The 20,889-nt window shown below is 41.1% G+C and overlaps 1 protein-coding gene across 1 annotated transcript in view; it reads right to left on the reverse strand.

Moving 5' to 3' along the window:
- Window positions 1-20,889, reverse strand: part of TRABD2B (TraB domain containing 2B) — a 192,080-nt gene that overhangs the window by 91,532 nt on the left and 79,659 nt on the right. The window contains exon 4 of the mRNA XM_069979484.1: window positions 9,883-10,057. Coding sequence (XP_069835585.1) covers window positions 9,883-10,057 — 175 coding nt within the window. The remainder of the gene's footprint in view (window positions 1-9,882; window positions 10,058-20,889) is intronic.

The following is a 20,889-nucleotide window of genomic DNA, read 5'->3' on the forward strand; positions in this document are numbered from 1 at the left end:
CCTACAGTATCTGTTGGTGCTTCTGCAGTGATGCTTCTACAATCTAGCAGAAGGTTGTTGAGTGCTACGCTGCTTCTCCAGGACCACTGGATCATGTGATCACTGAGTGCACCCCAGTTCAGCTTACAGCTACCTCTTCCAATCCTCTCACCCATATGCAAGGTTACCTGAATGTTCTTCACAAGTGTGGAATGGAAACCTGTAGTCCTGAAAAATATGGATACAACCTATGGTCTATGGCTGTATCCATGTTTTCCTGGCAATCTTGAGGTTACATACAACTTCTCAAGATGCTTGGAGTCAGGTTTGGAGAAGTTGCTGAGCTCGGACAGTTCCTTGAAGTCTACTCAAGACTATTCATAACATCCAAGTGTTCTAAATAACAGGTGGAGAGAAGAGTTAGCATACTATCATTTTTAGAGGTGTCTGGCAGTGGCTCAACTCCCCAAAAACAATTAGATAGGGCAATTAAAATTCAACATGGCAAGAGTTCCTTGCTCCAAAAATCTACTGATAGAGGAAAGTCGGGAGCCCCTGTTAACAACAGAAAATTAGCTGATCTCGCCAAAAAGTCACCGCAGTGAGAGTAGTTTCCTTTGGTAGCTTGGATGAATTCCACACGTATAGTAAAATATATATATATATATATATATATATATATATATATATATATATATTATGCAACAAAATGATAGTATAAAACAGACTCTAGAGTATCCATAGTGGTTGTCTATTGTTAACCCAACATTGGAGTCAATGGAATTAATGTTACCAATGAGATGACTTAGATAAGAGATGAACAGATAAATATCTATTTATACATATATACAAAAATATATTTAAAAAATGAACAGTGTTGAGCTCGATGATTTGTTGAGCATCCCTGATGCTCGGGTAAGGGTGGCCATGCACCTTCAACAACTCACGATTGTTCAATCATCAGTTATATCTCCCGCAGTTACCTTATTATTTTTAGCGCCCCCCCCCCCCCAGACTTCTTCTATAAACATACAAAAATGGGGTTCGTTACTTGAGTCGAGCACTTGAGCGTAGAAAAACATTTGACTTGAGTATCGAGCACTCGTATTTAGGTGCTCGCCAAACACTAGGTAAGAACCTGTCTATAATTTAGTTCTTGTCTCTCTGTGTTGGTCTAGTTGTTCCACTAGGGTCTGTATTCAAGGACAATTTTACCACTAAAATCTTTTTTTTTTTTCTCCGCTCGGAGCGCCTATAACATTAATTTAACATAAAAATGAAATTTACCAGAACTCTGGTTTTCACTTCTAAGCTGAGGGCCCGGTGCCAAAAAAATTAATTTCCATTCTAACATCTTAAGTGTATTTGGCTCCGGTTCAAATTGACAAAACTTGAAGGTTTCTCTTTCGAGAGCTGAAGTATAGTCACCAGCAGATCCTAATGTGAGTCAGTGGCGGGTAACAAAGGACAGACATTCCCGGCCTGGAAGGCTGCGTAATCGATCTCCAATTGCCACATATCTGGAGCGGGAGTCTATACGCTCGCAGCTACAATAGTGCGAGCCATCTGGACAATGCACAGTGAATCAGAAATATTTCCTTGTCTATGAAGAGTTTTTACAGCATTTCCAGTACCTGGAATGTTTAGTGAACTTTACCTCCATTTTCCATTCTCGTGGGGGGAATGAGTTCTGGGCTCTAGCACAAGCCAGGCTGTATAAATTATATTAAAAAAAATCAAAGTCATAAGAAGTTATTGATAGTATTGGCTACACCGTGTACATTTCTGCGGTGAGAGTATAGTAGGAAGAATGCCTGTGTCCCGGGGCATAACTATGGAGGGTTGAGGTTAGACCAAGCCTCGGAAGCCTGCGGAGAAACTAAAAGTATCTCCATTGGATGTGAGAGACCAGTACGATAAATGATGACGCCTAAAAGTTGGGTGGCCCAGTTATAGATCCAAGAACTTTAAGTCATTCCTCTCACTTACTGTCAAGTAGATGGAGTTGGAGGGCAAGCTCATGCATGTTCCACATGAGCACAAGACTATTGCCCTCTATAAGGACTTTCATGTTATAAATGGAGATTAGCGCTACTTGAGCTTGCTCAAGACCAGTCTGTGTATAACGTTGGCTGACTTAGTTGGATGCAGCCCTAGAGAGTCCATAGGCCATAGGCTGTATCCATGTTTTAGAGGATTCCCTAGGGCTGCATCCAGCTTCTTCCGCCACCCGTAATCAAATGCTAAACGGTCGGATTCAAGCAGAAGCGCTCATCTCAAGTTATAAAGTTGCAGAAAGGGAGTCGTTAACGTTTTTGGTGATAGCCACGCGTGATATCTGTCTTATAGAGAACTATTGCATTTGCATTGTGACTGTTATTTAGAATCAATTTGTGTATGGCCTTTGCTTTATCTTTACTGTATGAGTTCCATGGAGTATTTTCACGAACAAAAATTATACTCTACCCATATGGGACAACTAGACGATCTGACTATTAGGATCAGTGGGGCAGACCAATGAATCGGCAGCTCCAGTCATTCTCTATGAGCTTTTGTATAGTGCCAAACCCCAGCCATCTCAATGGTCAGACCCTCACTGATACCTCCATGCCTAAATGGGCACTGTCATTAAAGTTTCTATTGGTGGAGGACTCCGTCCCATCAGAACAAGTGTGTGGTAGCACAGTCATCTCTGTCTAGGCAGCTCCATTGTAAAATATTAGATACAAACTTGGCGTATTCCCAATTGGGGTAGTTACCTACTATCCAGAGTATATACAGGATATGGTATAACTAAGGAGTCCAACCATTCTCGAGAAAATCCCAAAGAATAGAGCTGCACGCTACCACTCTATACATTCTCTATGGAGCCATCGAAGAGAGGCGAATCTTATTCTTTCATCTCTACATAAAACCAAATACAAAATCAGCAACAACTATAAAGGGTTAAATCTCTCCTTACAAGTTATGACTTTATATATATAAATAAGATTACCGATCTAATGGAACTGAGAAGGGGAAATCTGGCCAGACGTATTTATTACAAGGATAGATCAAATGCAGAAGGCTTTACAAGGCTTAGCTCTGTTTCTTTTGGATTGTTTGGAGGTTGATATTTTTCCTGGTTTTTTTTTTCTTTTTTTATTTTTTTTTTAATGGCAATTTTTTTATTTTACTTTCTATATTCTCAGTAAAAATGTTCTTTAAAGAAAGCAATTAAAATATTCCCGTAAAATCGGAATTCTTTATGTCTAACTTCACAGAGGTCGCAGCGCTCCATTATTACAGGATTAACCCTTTCAGGACGGAGGGATATTGTTATGTTTTGGAATAATAACTTTCTTTACACGATATGTTTTTTTTTTAAGAGAGGCGTCTGTTCTATATAATGGCTGCAGATGGACACAGATCGGATGGATGGATGGATGGAGTGATGGATGTTTTTGCTGCAGTACATTATATTGCTATATATAGTATTACAGTATTTTACTATGTTACCATTTTTTCCTAAATTCAAAATTTTCTAATTTTGTGTGACTTACAGAACCAACAAAGACAGAACTATTAGTCCCCGGGCCCTGAGTGCCACAGCTGTCTATCAGCACCCAATATTAGGCCCCAATACCCTTTAAAGCTGAGGAGTCCACAGGTTGTCCCGCTCAACACAAACATGCAAAATAATCATAAAGAGATTAAAAGGAGAAGAAAAATCAACAAAGCGCATAAGCCGGGGATTGGGAGGAGGGCCGTCAGTTCAGCAGGGCTAAATTATTAATCCGGTACATCTGGACGGGATAAAAGGGCTCTGAGGCCCTGAAAGAGCAGAGTGTCAGGGGGCCAGGTGTCACCAGTTATTGCACCTGCCCACCAGCAGACGGCGCTGTTCAGCTAGTGTTATAACCACAGAGAAGAACCATATGCCCCAGTATACTGTACTTACCACATCAGAGGAATATATAGTACACGGCTAGTAAAATCCTAGCAATTTATTACAACCAAAAACTGGCACCAAAGCTACACAAATCACCAAACATATCCAAACACTGAGACACAGCAGAGCTGGGCTTGTCCTTAGGCACGACTTTTAGAATTACACAACATAACACGTGTGCATCTTTCTTTATATATTATCAGAGAGCTGAGTCCTGTGGTATAAATATGCCGGTATATGACACAGTGCTCTCTGCCTATACATGTCTATCTATGTTATTTATCTATTTATCTCAAATGTATTTATGGAAATTATCTATCATCTATCTACAGATCTATCTATCTATCTATCTATCTATCTATCTATCTATCTATCTATCTATCTATCTATTATCTATCTATCTATCTATCTATCCAAAATCTATCATCTATCTATCTATCTATTATCTATCTATCTCCTATCTATCTATCTCCTATCTATCTATCTATCTATCTATCTATCTATCTATCTATCTATCTATCTATCTATTATCTATCATCTATCTATCTATCTATCTCCTATCTATCATCTATCTATCTATCTATCTATCTATCTATCTATCTATCTATCTATCTATATATCTATCTCCTATCTATCTATCTCCTATCTATCTATCTATCTATCTATCTATCTATCTATCTCCTATCTATCTCCTATCTATCTATCTCCTATCTATCTATCTATCTCCTATCTATCTATCTATCTATCTATATATCTATCTCCTATCTATCTATCTATCTATCTATCTATCTATCTATCTATCATCTATCTATCTATCTATCTATCTATCTCCTATCTATCTATCTATCTCCTATCTATCTCCTATCTATCTATCTATCTATCTATCTATCTATCTATCTATCTCCTATCTATCTATCTATCTATCTATCTATCTATCATCTATGTATCTATCTATCTATCTCCTATCTATCTATCTATCTATCTATCTATCTATCTATCTATCTCCTATCTATCTATCTATCTATTTATCTATCTCCTATCTATCTATCGATCTATCTATCTCCTATCTATCTATCTATCTATCTATCTATCTATCTATCTATCTATCTATCTCCTATCTATCTATCTATCTATCTATCTATCTCCTATCTATCTATCTCCTATCTATCTATCTATCTATCTATCTCCTATCTATCTATCTATCTATCTATCTATCTATCTATCTATCTATCTATCTCCTATCTATCTCTCTATCTATCTATCTTTTATCTATATCTGTTTTATTATATATCTATGATATTTATCTATGTCATTTATCTAGCAAGTCCTGAGATCCCACAGGTTTGGAGGATCCTCCAGTGGCCCCCGAGCAATGTGGGCCTCCTGGGGACACCTGGTTAAACGCTCGAGTCTCCCATTGTTTTCAATGGGGCTCGTTACACCAGCATTTTAGTGTTCGCTCAATTCTAGTAGTAAATGTCTCCTTCTTACACAATAATATTCTATATGATCTATATCTAAAGACACAGCAGCATTTAACCAGGTGCCCCCTGCTTGGCAGAGCGGAGACCCACATCACTTGTTGATAGAATAAGACCCCCTGCTCCATCTGCTCCACCCTCTACATATAGGACCCCTTAAAACTTAAAGAATGAGAAAGTTCCCCCATAGTAATGAGACAGAGGGGCGAATCCAGGTGACAGAAGATTATTTCCCAATCCAGCTGTAATGTTCTTGGGCTGTAATGTTCCTGGGATGTAATGGAGTCTTTAGACGTCTCCGTTCACAGCTAATTACATTAACAGGTAGTAAAGGAAAATAAGAATATACATATATAAAATACCCCGCTGCCTAATTAAAGCGGAATACGGGAACTTCTGCCAAATTCGCAGACCAATCCCGTAACACAGCTGCGCACCGCAGTCACTGGTATATACAAATTGAGGCTAGGCCCGGACTGGCGACCGGACAATGAGGGCCTCTGCCAGATAGGCCGCGTGCTATGGAGCTGCTCAGGATTTATCATACAGAATGTGACGATGAATAAGTCATCCACTCCAGCATAATACAGCTGTAATGCATATGCGTACATGAGCCGGGATGTTATTCCCGGGACTGGATTATAAGAGGGCCATAGCCCAGTGTCTCCACCACCCATCTCCGTCCAGTCCTTCCCATCAGCAGGAATGGCTCGTGCCTTGGTGACGTGGTGGTGACATTACCCTAATGTCTAAACATAAACCGAGCAACAAAAACGATACATAAAATATTTTTAAAATTCTCTATTAACTGGACTATGAACGTCTGGTATCCCCATATATTAGTGAAAGCAATAAATTTGGGTGTTCCCATATGGCTCCCCAATTTTGGCTATTAAAATGTTTGTAACTGTAAAGGGTGACCAAGTTATTCCAGATATATACCATAAGGCTATGTATATTTTCTATTTATCACGGCCATTGTTGCAAATTGCAACACCGGCCGTGATTAATAGAAAATTTATGTTGCATTGAAGTCAGAGGAATCCCGGACAGTGTGTATACACATAGTATACACTCCAGCCGGGATTCTTAGCGGCCACAGGAAAAACTGACATGTTAGTTTTTTGCGGCCGCTAGTCGTTGAATAGCGGCCGCACAGAACTGTCAGTTCACACAATGGAAAGTGCAACTCCGGCTGCACGCTCCATTGTGTGCTATGGTGAATCCCAATTCAACGAAAAGGAAGTTTTTTCTACTACTACTACTACTACTATTACTACTACTACTACCACTACTGTACTACCATTCCTCCTATTACTATTTCTACTACTACTGCTATCAGTACCACTACTACTACTACTACTATTACCACCGCTACTACTACTACTAGCCTTATTTCTGTTACTACCACCACTACTACCACTACTTGTACTACTACCACTACTTGTACTACTACTACTACTACTACTACTACTACTACTACTACTAGCACTACCACCACTACTTTTACATCTACTACCACTACTTTTACTTCTACCCCTACCCTTACTATTACCACTACTTCTACTTCTACCCCTTCTTCTACCACTACTTCTACTACTACCACCACCACCACCACCACCACTTGTACTACAACTACTACTACTACTGCTACTACTACTACTACTACCACTACTACCACCACTACTTCTACTACTACTACTGCTACTACTGCTGTTGCTACTACTACTACTACTACTACTACCACTACTACCACCACTACTTCTACTACTACTACTACTGCTACTACTGCTGTTGCTACTACTACTACTACTACTACCACTACTACCACCACTACTTGTACTAATACCACCACTACTACTATCCCTACTACTACTACCACCACCACCACTACTTGTACTACTACTACTACTACTACTACTACTACTACCACCACCACTATTACTACTACTACCCCTACTGCTGCTGCTACTACTACTACTAGCCCCACTGAAATCTAGGAGACCTCAGAGGATCGTAGATGACTTTTCAGAGCAATCAAAGTTCTTTCTCTTGAGATCAAACCAAATCTAATGGCTAATTCTGACTAGTGATGAGTAAGCACTAAAATACTCGAGTGCTCATCACTCAAGTAATGAACCCAGTGAAATGAATGATAGACTTGAGCAGTTAACCTGGTGCCCTTTGCTTTGCAGAGTGGAGGCTGCCTGGTTCACCTATTGCATTTTTGTTTGATCAAATTTTTATTTTGTTCCTTAAAGGGATGATACTGGCATTTGTTCTCATGCATTTGTTCAAAATTTTGTATATTTAGTTTATATATACTTTGAGGCATGACATATACAAAAACTAGAATGGAAAAAAAGTAATAACTTTCTGCGGGTAGCTGGAGATGTAACTAAACAATCATTCGGACATCAGATATTGAAGATGTACGGCCATTTTCACCCAAGCACCACGAGGTGCTCGGCCAAGCATAGAGCTCAATCGAGCGCCACAATATTGGATTGAGCACTGTCCTTAACCAAGCATGCTCGCCCAACACTAATTCTGACCAGTTGGACCTGAAACTTATTTCTGGAAATGTGCTCATCTCTAGCACCAGACACAGTAAAAATGATTACTGGATACAGAGCACAAAGAATTCAGAAGTTTAATTAGTTGATGTAGGGAATACATGGAAAGAACAAGAAGTTTTTAGCCGTTATGACGTCTCATAGAATTTTATGGGCCCATAATGTATTCCCATGTTACACAGAGGCCCGTAACATCATGTGCCATATTCTGAAGGAATTCTCTTCTAGAAAAGAAAACGGCGTCTTACTGAGGCCCCATATGGGTGAACATGGAATCCTAATGGACAGTATTACAGATTTATATCATTATGTGCTGGCGGCATATGAAGATTATCCATAAACATTGGGTATGCTGCCATCCAAGGCCCATTGGGGATAAGAGCTAATATAAGCATGTCAAATAAAGAATATTTTAAAAAATGCATAAGTAATCCTAAGCATGATGGTTTTTTATAGTTTTCCCAGTTATATTGGCCATATTCCTCTCTTGACGCTCCCCCGAATTCCCTTCGCACCACCGGTTTAATCCTATGCATTAAACATAAAGCAGAACTTGCAATTCATCTTGTTAAATAAGAATTTATCTACAGTTAGGAGCTGGAGGTCAACGGGAACGGCTCGGAAGTCCCAAACCGGCCCCTCCATGAGATAACGGCCGCTTCCCCTCAGAATGAAAGCTCTTGTGAAAGTCTGGACGTCTCTCCAGGAATCGCACATGTCCGTGGCGCTGCCCCTATAATCCAAACAAGGAAACGTTCTGTGTGTGAACGTCCTCAGAATTAATTCTATAATTAATATTAATGGCTCTGCCTGTATGGCTTCCTTCAGACTAACGGGGAACAGAAAAATCTTTGTCTGCGAGACGGAGATGAAAGGGGAAACGTTTTGTCAAGTCCTGTAATCCAGTAAATGTATAACATGAACCACACCATGCACCCCTATTTGCATATGGCACCTCCAGCTGAGATAGTGGCCTTGTGAATGATGGTTGTTACCATCTCAAAGAGCCGGGGGTATAATCTTCCTTTACAGTCAGCTCTGGACGTCTGATTAGCATTCACAAGTGGTCTCCAACATTACTGCCTTTGAAGTGGGTAACCCTGAGTTTAATCCTACTTTCAGCAGCTCATTGTTTTTTTGGCAGGCCATCTTCTTTCCTTGGGGCTCGATAACAAAACAAAAAAAATGGTTTCCATGGCAGGAAGCAAAATTTGGCCGCTTTAGGAATAAACTTTTTCTCCCTCATCATTCTGGTAAATATGGTCTACAAAGAAGTAATGGTCCTGTTTGATATTGTGTTGGTTTTCCGAACAGTGGGTCGCGTTCTGCATCCTCTGACAGCCATAACAATTCCTTATCTTTTGTCCCTAACTTTCTTAGACAAGAACATTGTGCTTAAAGGTCTACTAACTGCGAAAAAATGCTAAATTGCAGTAAAAAGTCCAGTTGAAAGGATTAGTAAACTTTGAAAGTATATAACCTTCTTTGGCAAGAAAGGAAAAGAGCGACCACTCTGCTCGATAACGTTGGCCATAGGGGTTAGATAAAGCTCAGCCAAATCCAGGGATTTTAGCAAAGTATCCAGCAGTCTAAGGTAATTGCAATTCTCCTGATAAATCAGGATCAGACAGGAAAGAAAGACTCCAAAGAAGTCAGTCTGGCAGAAGCTTGTTCCACATCCCCATGCTTGAAAATGCCAAATTGGAGACTGCTTCATGGACATTGATGGTGAAAAGTATACTCACACACAGAAATCTACAAATCTATTTAGTGTTCTTCAACAAGTAGTACGATGAATATGGCCCACTATTCCAGATAGCAGCCATATCACAGTTGTGAACAAAGTCCAGTTCTTTATATATAAAAAATTATTTACATAGCATCTTTCAATAATGTTACGATAATGCTACGATACCTGCACCAAAGGCGAAGAAGAAGCTCTTGTCCCGGTTTTCTCTCAGCAGAGCCATCACCCTTTGGGCCATCCTTTCATTTCTTTTATATATAAGCTCCTGTCTGAAGTAAATGTCTATTTCCTGAGCTGTGACCTGTTCATGAGGTGGTAGAGTGGTGTTGATAAAATTTGGGACCTGGAAGGAAAAAGGACAAAGAAATGCCATTATATTCTATTGTTGGATACTAGAGATTAAAAATTACTGAAACTCAACTGATATTGCACCTTGGGTAAGCTTAGCAGATGATCAAATCCGTATATGTTATTTCTATTAAAGGGGTATTCTCATCTGAAGAGGTTATACCCTGTAAGGAAATAGCATGCTGATTGGTGGGGGTATGACTTCTGTGAGAACATGGCCAAAGTCGACAGTATTCGGTAGCTTCCTATGGAATGAATGGAGCACTGGCTGAGCTTGTCTGGTGCTGTATTCATTGAGAGACAATTTTCCCCTTGGGAAGTCCCCGAAGTCAGATCCCCACCAATCAGTGTTATGCCCTATCCTGTGGACTTCCTCAGAAGGAAATGCCCCTTTAAGGCATTTGCCTGTGCAATAACTGTATTATCTATCCACAGGATAGGTGATAAATGGATGATCACTGAAGACATGGCTGCTTTGTGGAGTAATTGGTGGGTGATCATACACTTATCCCTTGTCCTGTGGATATATTTTGTGAGATGACCTCTTTTAATGAGAGCTGTCTGCAGTATGCTTCCAAGCACCCCCTAGTGGTGTCCGCTGGGAGCCAAAAATTGCTCCCAGCTGATACCCCCACCAATGACATTTTGATGCTCACTGAATCCCTGCTGGTGTTAAAATAATCTTGGCCTCGTCTCAACACACTAGAAATGTCCATAAATTCCCAATTACTGACCAAGATGGGCAGAGATTAAGCAGGAGATGATGACCAGAAAGTGGAAACCAATGGGAACCCAGTGAGCGTTGGAAAGGTGTGGTAGGTGTAGTAGTCATGCAGACCAATTTTAAGAAAAAAAATAAAATAAAAAAGAATCCAGCTGGATGACTCCTTTAAGAGATTAACTGGCACAGATTGTTGGGCTTGAAAACAACATGGCAGAAAAAGTTTGAAAAAGAAAGGTTTGGTTTAAGTCTTAAGTCTCTTTCTCTTTACTTTATCAATGTTTCACAATTTTTTTAATTTCTAGTAGCTCCTTTTCTTGGATTGTGCAGAAATTTGAAGCCTTTTTCCTATGACCCCCATGTTACACAGCACGTTGTTATGCGACGCCATTGTAAAATCTTTTTTTAAGTGGACAGTAGAATAAATGCAGACATTAGCCGCACACAATAACCACCAATTTACATTGACTTGCTGCAAAACTGTCAAAACATTGAGGACAGAGCGACGTGCAGACCTGAGCAATCCGTCTCTGCCCGGATTGTTTGATGTAACAGGACATTTCTTTATGTTCCATAAAACAAACCCTAATTATGATTGATGGAGCCGCGTATAGACCGTCTCACAGCTCGCCCGGTAAGGACGCAAGGTAAAAGGTAGCCATTCACTCTACCCAAACATCTGACAAAGAATGATCACAATCAGCACTCATTATACCATATATAGTGCAGGCGGCTTAAATATAGCATTACTCATTCAGCTTTGTGAGTTCCTCCGGGCAAATAACCCCTTCAGTGCCAAATGACTTATAGCAGATCTACTGAATATGTACATTTTTCCCTGTTTGCAGGTTGATATTATATATTTTAGGAGACATTCAAGGTCTTATATTACAAGCAGTCCAAAGATCACTTAAAAGGAATGGATCACCTAGATATTTTTTTTTTTTACTGATTAGAGTCAGACTCGTGTTCTTGTTTTCTAATTTGCATCTATTTTCTGATTGGATTTTTTTTTCTTTGTTTTAGCTTTCGAATATTACTATGGGTGCAGCCATCTTGGCAGAGTTGTTTTTTAAAAACTTTTAGTGACATGCTTTATAGCAAGCCTTATAAACTGAGAAACAACGAACATCTCCAGTTCAACTTGGATACCCATTAAATGGGTTGTCCAAACATTAACTCTAATCTCCCATCCACAGGAAAGAAGATAAGTGAATGATTTCTTCGGTTTCACTCCTTGAATCCTCCATGACCTGAAGAATGGGCCCCTAAGTTTTTGTTAGAAGTCGGATGCAGCCCTAAGGCTGCCTGGGAAGCATGGATAGAGCCATAGGCTGTATTCATGTTTTCCAGGACTTTCTAGGACTGTATCCAACTTTTTCAGCCACCAGTAAGCAAGGGTTCATACAAACTTAAGCGTGCTTGAGGTTCACTCATCTATCCTGGAGATAGCCCGGTAATGCCCTGTGGATGGGGATACATGTTAAAGGGGAAGTCCGACAATTTTGAAAAACTCTCAGCCGGCAGGGGCAGGGGGGAACATAATAACCTAGCACTACTTACCTCTCCCCATGCCACCCTACTGGCTCCTGGACCCCCGCCGGAAGGCATTTTCCCTCGAGTTGATTGGCTGAGTGGCTGAGTGGGCTACCAATCAGTGGGTCGTGACGTTGGCTAAGAAGAAAACCCCAGAGCCCAGTGGGGGTCCCAGAGTGGCGATCCAATGCTGGACAGGGACTGGTGAGTAGTGGTGGTTATAATGTTTACCCTCCGTCTCTGCTTTTTCCAAAAACATTGTAGCCTTCTCCTTTAATAGTAGCACAACCCCTTTGAGGTGAGAGAGATGAAGATTCTTCCCTGTAGTACAGACCAGGCTGAGCGTTCATGTGTGGGGGGGATCAAGAGAGTGAGTTGTTGGTCTAAGAAAAGGTTGTGTATGGCTAGCTTTATGTTATTATAGGGAAGCCTTATTTTTAGGGGTGGTGACCAAGGGTCAGTTCAGAGGCGCCTATCTTGATGGAGACATGGCTAGTTCCTTCTGGATGTCCATTAAGGTAAGACGAATGATGATTCCGCCCTGCAGAGCGGTCTACAGTAGTATAATCAGACTCCAGCTGTTTGACGCCTCTCGCATTAATCATCCTAACGTCTTGCAGCTCAATCCCCATTCTTAAGGTTTGACATTGGCCATGATTCACTGCAGCAGGACAGCTGTTGTTACGCTGATTTATTCAGCCATTTGCCTCCTTAACTACCAGACACAGATCAGGAACGCAAGGCGCAGTCCAAGGCAATTAGCAGCTATTAACCACAGTCACAGCTTGAAGCCGCTCTCTAAGACGTGGAGTCAGAACTGCACAGAACTCCCTGAAGTGCTCACTGCTCCGCACGCCAACTTTCCACTTTCATTGAATCAAAAAAATGACAAAATGATGGCCGTGCTCATAAATCCTAAAACTTGGCTATAATTAATTAAAATATACAAGACGGCGTGAAATCCCACCTATTAATCAGGCAGCGTTTGAGGTAAGACGGCAATGAATCTATGTTTACTGATGTCTGCACTCACAGACCTACAGGAATACAAAAAAAAAAAAATCTGTTTTGGATAAGGGCCTATAATTAAAGGGTAGTCTGGTTAGGGGAAGAAACTTTTAGGGTGCCTTCACACACCAGAACCGCAGCGGATTTCACTGCTGCTCATCCAGTGTCAGTGCATCCCTATGAGAATATATACTCGGAGCGGGATTGACATCCCGCTGCGAGTATGTAAGTCAACCCCCCCGACAGCCAAAGCATACATCACCTGCTTCCCGTTCCGGCTTGCTTTGGGGGTTCTCGGCAGGACGTCCCGCACAGCCAATCAGTGGCTGCGGTGGGGCAGCACAATGATTGGCTGGGCGGGACGAGCAGACGCTAGGAACCCCCGAAGCAATCCGGAGCAGGGAGGAGGTGATGTATGCTTTGGCTGTCGGGGGGGGGGGGGGTTAACGTACATACTCGCAGCGGGATGTCAATCCCGCTCCGAGTATATATTCTCATAGGGATGCACTGACACTGGATCCGCAGCAGATTTCACCAGGTAGCGGTTTGAAAAATAGATTATGCCACTGGGAACTACTGGCACCGACAAGGTAGTGGGAGAAAAAAAATCAATTAGGAAATGGTGGATTCGCTTCAAGTACTTTACAAGAGAATTCTGGGTTGATAGAAAAGACTCCATAATTGAGGAGTGTCTTCTGTTATCCACAGTTAAGAGCAACTGCAAAGTATAAAGTAATCATAAATATCACAATATTCTATCCTTGGAGGACCCCATTTGTCTGTACATTACACAACAGTTTATTGGTTTTAGAGAGGTGTTTCAGAATTTTTAAAATTGGCTGAGATTAAAATTTCCTGGTGTCAAGATGACATCAAGAATGGGTCATCAGCAGGGGCTGCAGCGGAGCATCAGGTAGGTGGGTTAGGCTAGGTTCAACTTTGCATTGAAGATTCCACTTGGAGCCTCCATCACAGATCCCACCAACCATGTCAGACAAAAGAGCACGGCACAATGTGCTTCCGCATCCAGTAAAATGCCAAACACAATGATGAAACCAAATGGGCCCAGTTAAAGCCATTAAGGATCATTAAGAACCATTAAGAACCATTGATGTCCAGTGTGCATCTTATCCAGCATAGTAATTTTTTGTTGTTCTGCTTTTATGAAAGATCAGTATAATCCTTACACCATTAAACACCAAACATGAGTGCAATGCTTAATTCCTCCTGTGGGGGCACTGCAGGTGAATTGAATGCTTCTCAATTCTTAAACATTACATCTGGTCACTGGCAGCCACACAGATGGGGTGCTATGTGATTACATTATTTGTTGGGGAGCCATCTAATGAAATGGCATTATCTAAAAAGTGGTACCCCTTTAAAGTGTTGAGATCTTTTAGCATTGAGGTTAGTTTAGGATTTGCATTTATAAAATTTACAATTTTTAGACTTTTCAGTTTTACTATTTTTTATTATTATTATTTTTTTTACTACATATTCCCTCATTTTAATGATGCCTATCTCCTATTTTTTTCTCAATGACTTGCATTCACAGTCTTTGGATCGTTGGATCATTATACTGATAAGATGATGTGTGTCTGAAGGCGAGAAGCCCACATGGGATGAAGAGACCTCAGACATCTTACTTCCTTTAGGAGATTTCCAGAACAAAGCACCATGTAAAATGTGAGAGTTATTTTTTCTTTCTCACCATATGGATTTAAAGGTTTTTTTTCCCCTCTGAAGTAAGAAAATAAAACCCTATAAGGACATTATTATAGCTGGCTGATCAGGTTGTTTTGACCTATGAATAGCCTGCCTTTGACAGGAGTCCCTGCTCCCGTGTGTGATTTTCCTGAAAAGAATTCCGAAATTTTTTATTTAGACGTATCCAAAATTTTTGGAAAATGTAAAGAAAAATCGTCCAGTTCCCCATTTGTAGTCCTTAATACTGTTTAGTAGAGATGAGCAAACCAAATATTAAGAACCATAATTTGCTACAAACTTTTTGGAAAGTTTGTGACCAGTTTGCATAGATGTCGGGCGCACAATTTTATTCACACAGAAAAGAAAATTAAAAGGGTATGCTCACCTGTCCATGCTCCCCCAGTGTCCTTTCAAGGCACCTGTAGCCCACTCAGCCAATCCCTGACTGACTGAGATGGGACAGCACCGCTTCCAGTAATTGGCTGAGTGGGCTGTCATTGGGGGAGTGCAGACAGGTAAGTATTGATGAGTCAACTTAATTTACTGCACTAAAACAGCTGAACACCTGCAATCATTTAACTGTTTTAGTGCAGTTTGTTTAAGATTCGGACAAACCCAAAACCCACCGCACCGCAGTTTTGAAAAATTTGCTCATCTCTACTGTCTAGAGTAAAATAATAATGGCGAGCCCTTCATTTAGGTTGCTAATGTATCCGCCACAGCAAAAATCAGATACACGAAGAATTGATTTCAAAGAGAACTGTGTAATGCATCATTTCTCCTCTGGGGGTGCTGTAGAAAAAATGTATTCTACGTGACTGTTAAGAGCTGATTGTTGTTGATCAGTTTATCATCTAGTGACCATATATGGTTTAACACAGTGCAGAGTGCTATCAAAGTAAGAGAGGAAGAAGATTTATACATATTTGTAAGTTTCATCGTAAGTTTCATTTGTAAATTTCTACCCAGAGTTCCATTGCCATCTAGTTGTATCAGATGGGTAAATGATGATACATTCTTGACTATAGATCCTGCAGAGGCTCATGGTCTATAATGTTCAGAGCATACCATTAACATACTTCCCTTCATCCCAAATAAAACCAATATGTCGGGAACAGATGGACCCAACCCAAGTGAAGTCCAGCTGTATTTTTATCTTCCTCTATTTTTTCATTGCATTCTTCCTACAATCTATCCCCATATAAAATACCTCGGCAGCTGTTTCCCTGTACAGTTATCAGATACTCTCCCATGCTTTTTTATCTCTCATCTGACAGAGAACATCCTAGATCCTAGACAACCAGGTCTCGGCATCTTTTATGGAGATAGAAAAAACATTTGCTTCCAAATCGAACCCGCTTTATCACTCCAATGCATTTTTAAAGGATTTCAGCAAAGGATTAGTGCAATATCCATAACCAGTTCTGCATACCATAAAGATTTTTCCTTCAGACGACTTGGTCGTGGTCCAAAAAGTAAATTTTTCAAAGTTTATTTAATATTAAATTGAATTTTATGATTGAAAATGAATAAAGTTGATAAGAACCAGCTGAAAGGAGTATTTCCCATAAAAAAAAACTTCTGTCCACGTGTCTTATTCCTATTTCTAACCCATAGACATCATGCAGGGGGTATCCGATAAGAACCCACATTTCACGGGATGAGACCAGAGCTAAACTGTTTGGAAACATCCTTTCCTTTACTTTTGGGTCCAATCACAGCACAGCACATACTCCTCGCTGCCATACCATGACACAGTGCTAGAGAGAAAGGGCATGGGACGAAACGGAGCATAATTTAGAGAGTACAGAGCTATATGACATGTGAAAGGAGAAGGTTACTGATGCACTTTGCAAGGTTCTTTGTGAGCAGAAATGAAGGGCAACAAGAGTAATGAATGGATGACACTAAGAACTGAGCTACTAATGTTGTTGTTGTTGCTTCTGACAGCTGCCTAGAACTTCATGGGTTATTAGAGATGCATGGGAAGCCTTAATTTACCTTTGAGGAACAGTCAAGGTCTTGGGCTGACAGGTACATGGCCCAGGCTTTCTTTTTTTCTTCTGGGATAAAGAATGATTTTCGGATATTGAAGGGATTTACAAATATGGTACGAATAACATAGATTATCACATGGTGGGAAGTTGTTTGAAGCATCATAGAACAGAGTCTAAGTGTCCTCTAAGTCTTTACCCTTTATTGGGCTTCATGATATGAAAGCTGGACTTTTATGATTGGACGGCACCAGGTCATTCCACAAGTGTGATCCCGGTGTGAGTAGCAGCTGGTTCCCAAGAACCAGTGCAAGGTAACGGGAAACAGTATATGTGGTCAGAGTCAAAAGTCAGCCCAGTATCAGGAATCCTATGGGTATCGTAACAGGCGAAGGGTCAGGGCAGGTGGCTTCAGAGGCAGGTCAGGCAATCTGAATCAGTAAGGAGAGAGGCAGGAAATACAGGCGAGGGTCAGTCAGAAAGCGTAATCTGAATAACAGGCAAAGGTCAGGATACACAGGAATAAAGCAGAAGAGCAAACAAACCAAATCACTTGGAATGCTAGAATCCAACAATACTCAGGCAGGGGAGGGTCAGGTGGAGCCAGTTTAAAAAGGTGCAGGTGGCTCTAGATTGGCATACGACAGTAGCAGGAAGAAGTAAGCTTCCACTATGAATCCAGAACAGTTGCTTGCCTGCTCCCCCTAGTGGCTTGAGGAGTCATTGCAGGAGAAGGAGGAAGAAGAAAACGAAAGACACAAGCAGCCCCAGTTACAAGCATGGAAGTACAGAAGAGAAATCATCAGGACGCCACCCTTGCTGGTGAGTCTCGTCCAGCAGCGTTACAATCTGTTTGCTGAAAGTGTCAGTGTGCTTATTTATAGGGTAAAATAATAAGAGGGAATCCCCCATTCAGGTTCATAATAAGGACATAATGTAGTTCTCATCGTTGTGAACAAACCATTTATATCAATGGGAAGGGTGTAATGCTTCATTTCTCCTGTGGTGGTGCTGTATGGAAAACTATTACTTGATTGACCAATTAAAGCTGATCGCCGGGGATTAGTGTATCCTCTAGTGACCAATCTACTGAACAGAGACAGTAAAAAGCGGACCACTCCTTTAAGATGAATATATTTTAATCTCTACAATACAAAACAAACAACATATTTTGAAGAAGACGGCGGATCTGAGAATCAAAGCCCTTTCTCTAGAGGTTTTACTAATGAGACACATAAAGACGAAAGCTTTGAACAAGGATTGGTTTCATTTCAAATGATGAAATTCTGGATATTTCTCTACAACATTCCTCAACCCCGTGGAAATATTTCACCATATAACAAATGGGACAGTCCGTGATACTGCTGCGGATTAAAATGCAGTTAATAAATTAAACGCTCGCTGTGTTCCAATTTGTTGCAAAGTGGTTACACATGTGGCCCAGATTTTCGTGCAGGCATGTGGACCAACTTGCCCAGAAACGTATGGATGTTAATCAATAACATTAAGGCAGGGGGCGCTGTAAATCCTGCTTGTTTATAGGCTGCTGTTTGTTAACAACCAGTAATTCTTCATGCACATTATATAGAATCTATAGGATTCTATACAGTCTATAATTTCGACCCATATTACTCTATGCACATGGAGCCATGATGTATCAGGACCAGGTACTTCACGTCTCCATATTTCAGACTTTATGTCTATGTTGTCAGGGGATGACGCTTAGCTAGGTCTGGTTGAGGTCTGTTTCTCATCACCCTCACAGAAGGTTCAGGACTCCTTGTAACATTATGATTACCTTGGCAAACTTCTGTAACTTCCAAATCCAAGACAATACGGGCCCTGGAGCAAGGAACATGTGGAAGTTATGGTGGGAAAAGTGTGAACTTTTTGGAGACACGAGGAGCAATAAAGGATTCATAGACTACAAAGACACCTGGGAAAGTCCAGATAATAGAAGGTCTACCAATTCTAACATACATAACTCATAGTTAGTTATATATACAGTGAGATGTCTCCAAAAGAGAAGACCTCCCCTGTATCTAGAAGAGATTTGGGTTTTCATTCCACCACACATTATCCTAGTGGCCATTTTATTTGGGGAGACCACCCCACTTTTCAATGCAAAGAGGAAAACGCACAGGAGCCCGAAGAGGAGCAACAACAGGGGAGCCTGCGGGAGGTGAGACTTATTCTGATCGCCATTTGGAGTCAGTCTGCCTCTTAGAGGTTTTTGCCTTCCTCTGGATCTACACAGTACGGTTTCTTAAGGTTGAACCTGATGGACTCCTGTCTTCTTTCAACCTTACTAGCTACTGTATGTTACTATATTACTATCTAGTCAAAATGGGGGCCATATACTATAGGTGGACTACTCTCGGGGGGGCACTAGCACAAGGGGGGGGGGCATCTACTATAGGAAAGACGCACAGGGGGCAGCAGCATGGGGGGGCATCTACTATAAGGGGGAGAAACAGAGCGGGGCAGCAGCACAGGGGGTCGTCTACTAAAGGAGGCAGCAGCTCCGAGGGCTGCACAGGTTTTAATGGGACTACATAGGGAGCCATCTTCTATAAGGGGGCAGTACTGGTTTATATGAGACTACTCAGGGAACAATTTTCTCGCCACTCTAGGGTCCCAAATGGGGGCATGGGCCCAGGTTGGGTAGACAGTCCAGGGCCTAGGGTACATTTAATCCGCTCCTGGAAACAGGGGATACAGAGGTGAAGGTCCAAAGGTCCTTTTGTCATGTTTGGAGACACCATTATTATCTTATACCTCAACAAAATATGACCGCCATTTCTTCTCTCTTTCACCTGCGGAGCGGCCATTGCTTAACTCCTTTGTCCCATTCCTGCTTTTATTTTGTTACAAAATGACAGAAGACTAAACCTGATGACAAGATGATCCTTCTTCCTTACAAGGCTATCATCTATCTTTAATAAATGGCCTGGGACGGTCTCCTTCTATCTCTTTATCACTAGAGGGTCTCCACCATCTGATTCTCATTTGGTCTTTCATTTACTGGGGATCATGGTATTGTTTTAGCCCAGCCCGAAACATCTGCTTCTCAGATTCCAGATTTCTGCTTTCACTTGAAGTTCTCTCAAGAGCCGGATAGCTTCTTAGACTCACCGTGACACTTTTATCACCGGAGATTACAACATATTTGACATGAGATTCCACCGTCATTAGTGTATGCCATTTTTTTTCTTTTTTTCCCTTTTTGTAGTCATAATTTATAAAAATGACTTTTTGTGATGACATCTTCTGCCATAATTCAGCTCAACAATTATTACTAACATGCCCCTCTGTAAGGATATTTTTAATACAGTGATGTTCTTAAAATAAGAGAAGTTGTTTTCTGAAGTCTCTTAAAGGGGCATATGCCTCTAGATCAGGGATGGAGAACCTATTGCTCTCCAGCTGTTGCCCTTCAGTCAAAGGCTGTCCAGCCATAATGGGAATTTTAGTTTTGTAACATCTGAATGGCCGAAGGATCCCCATCCCTGATCTAGATAAATCCGGCATTTTCCTATACTGGTAGGGCAGTATTTAAAGGGATTGTCCTAGGACCAGAAAGTTATTCTTTGTTCTGCTCCCCACCGCTCACTTCATTCCTTTTTTGGGATAACCTCGCGTGGGTAAAAACTGGTGTTGCCCAATAGCTATCTACAACAAATAAAAGCAATCCAAGCCTGTCCAAAATGAGCCAAAATTTGGACGAAATGCACCACATTTAGGCTGTTTTCCCACACAGTATAAAAACAGCCATCGCTTAGCAACAGCCGCTGTTATACTGGCCGAACATCATCTGGTCATTCCATATTCCTGAGGCCGTCAGAGCTCTCATAGTCGCAG

Source organism: Dendropsophus ebraccatus, chromosome 8, assembly GCF_027789765.1.
Source record: "Dendropsophus ebraccatus isolate aDenEbr1 chromosome 8, aDenEbr1.pat, whole genome shotgun sequence".
Taxonomy (NCBI): domain Eukaryota; kingdom Metazoa; phylum Chordata; class Amphibia; order Anura; family Hylidae; genus Dendropsophus; species Dendropsophus ebraccatus.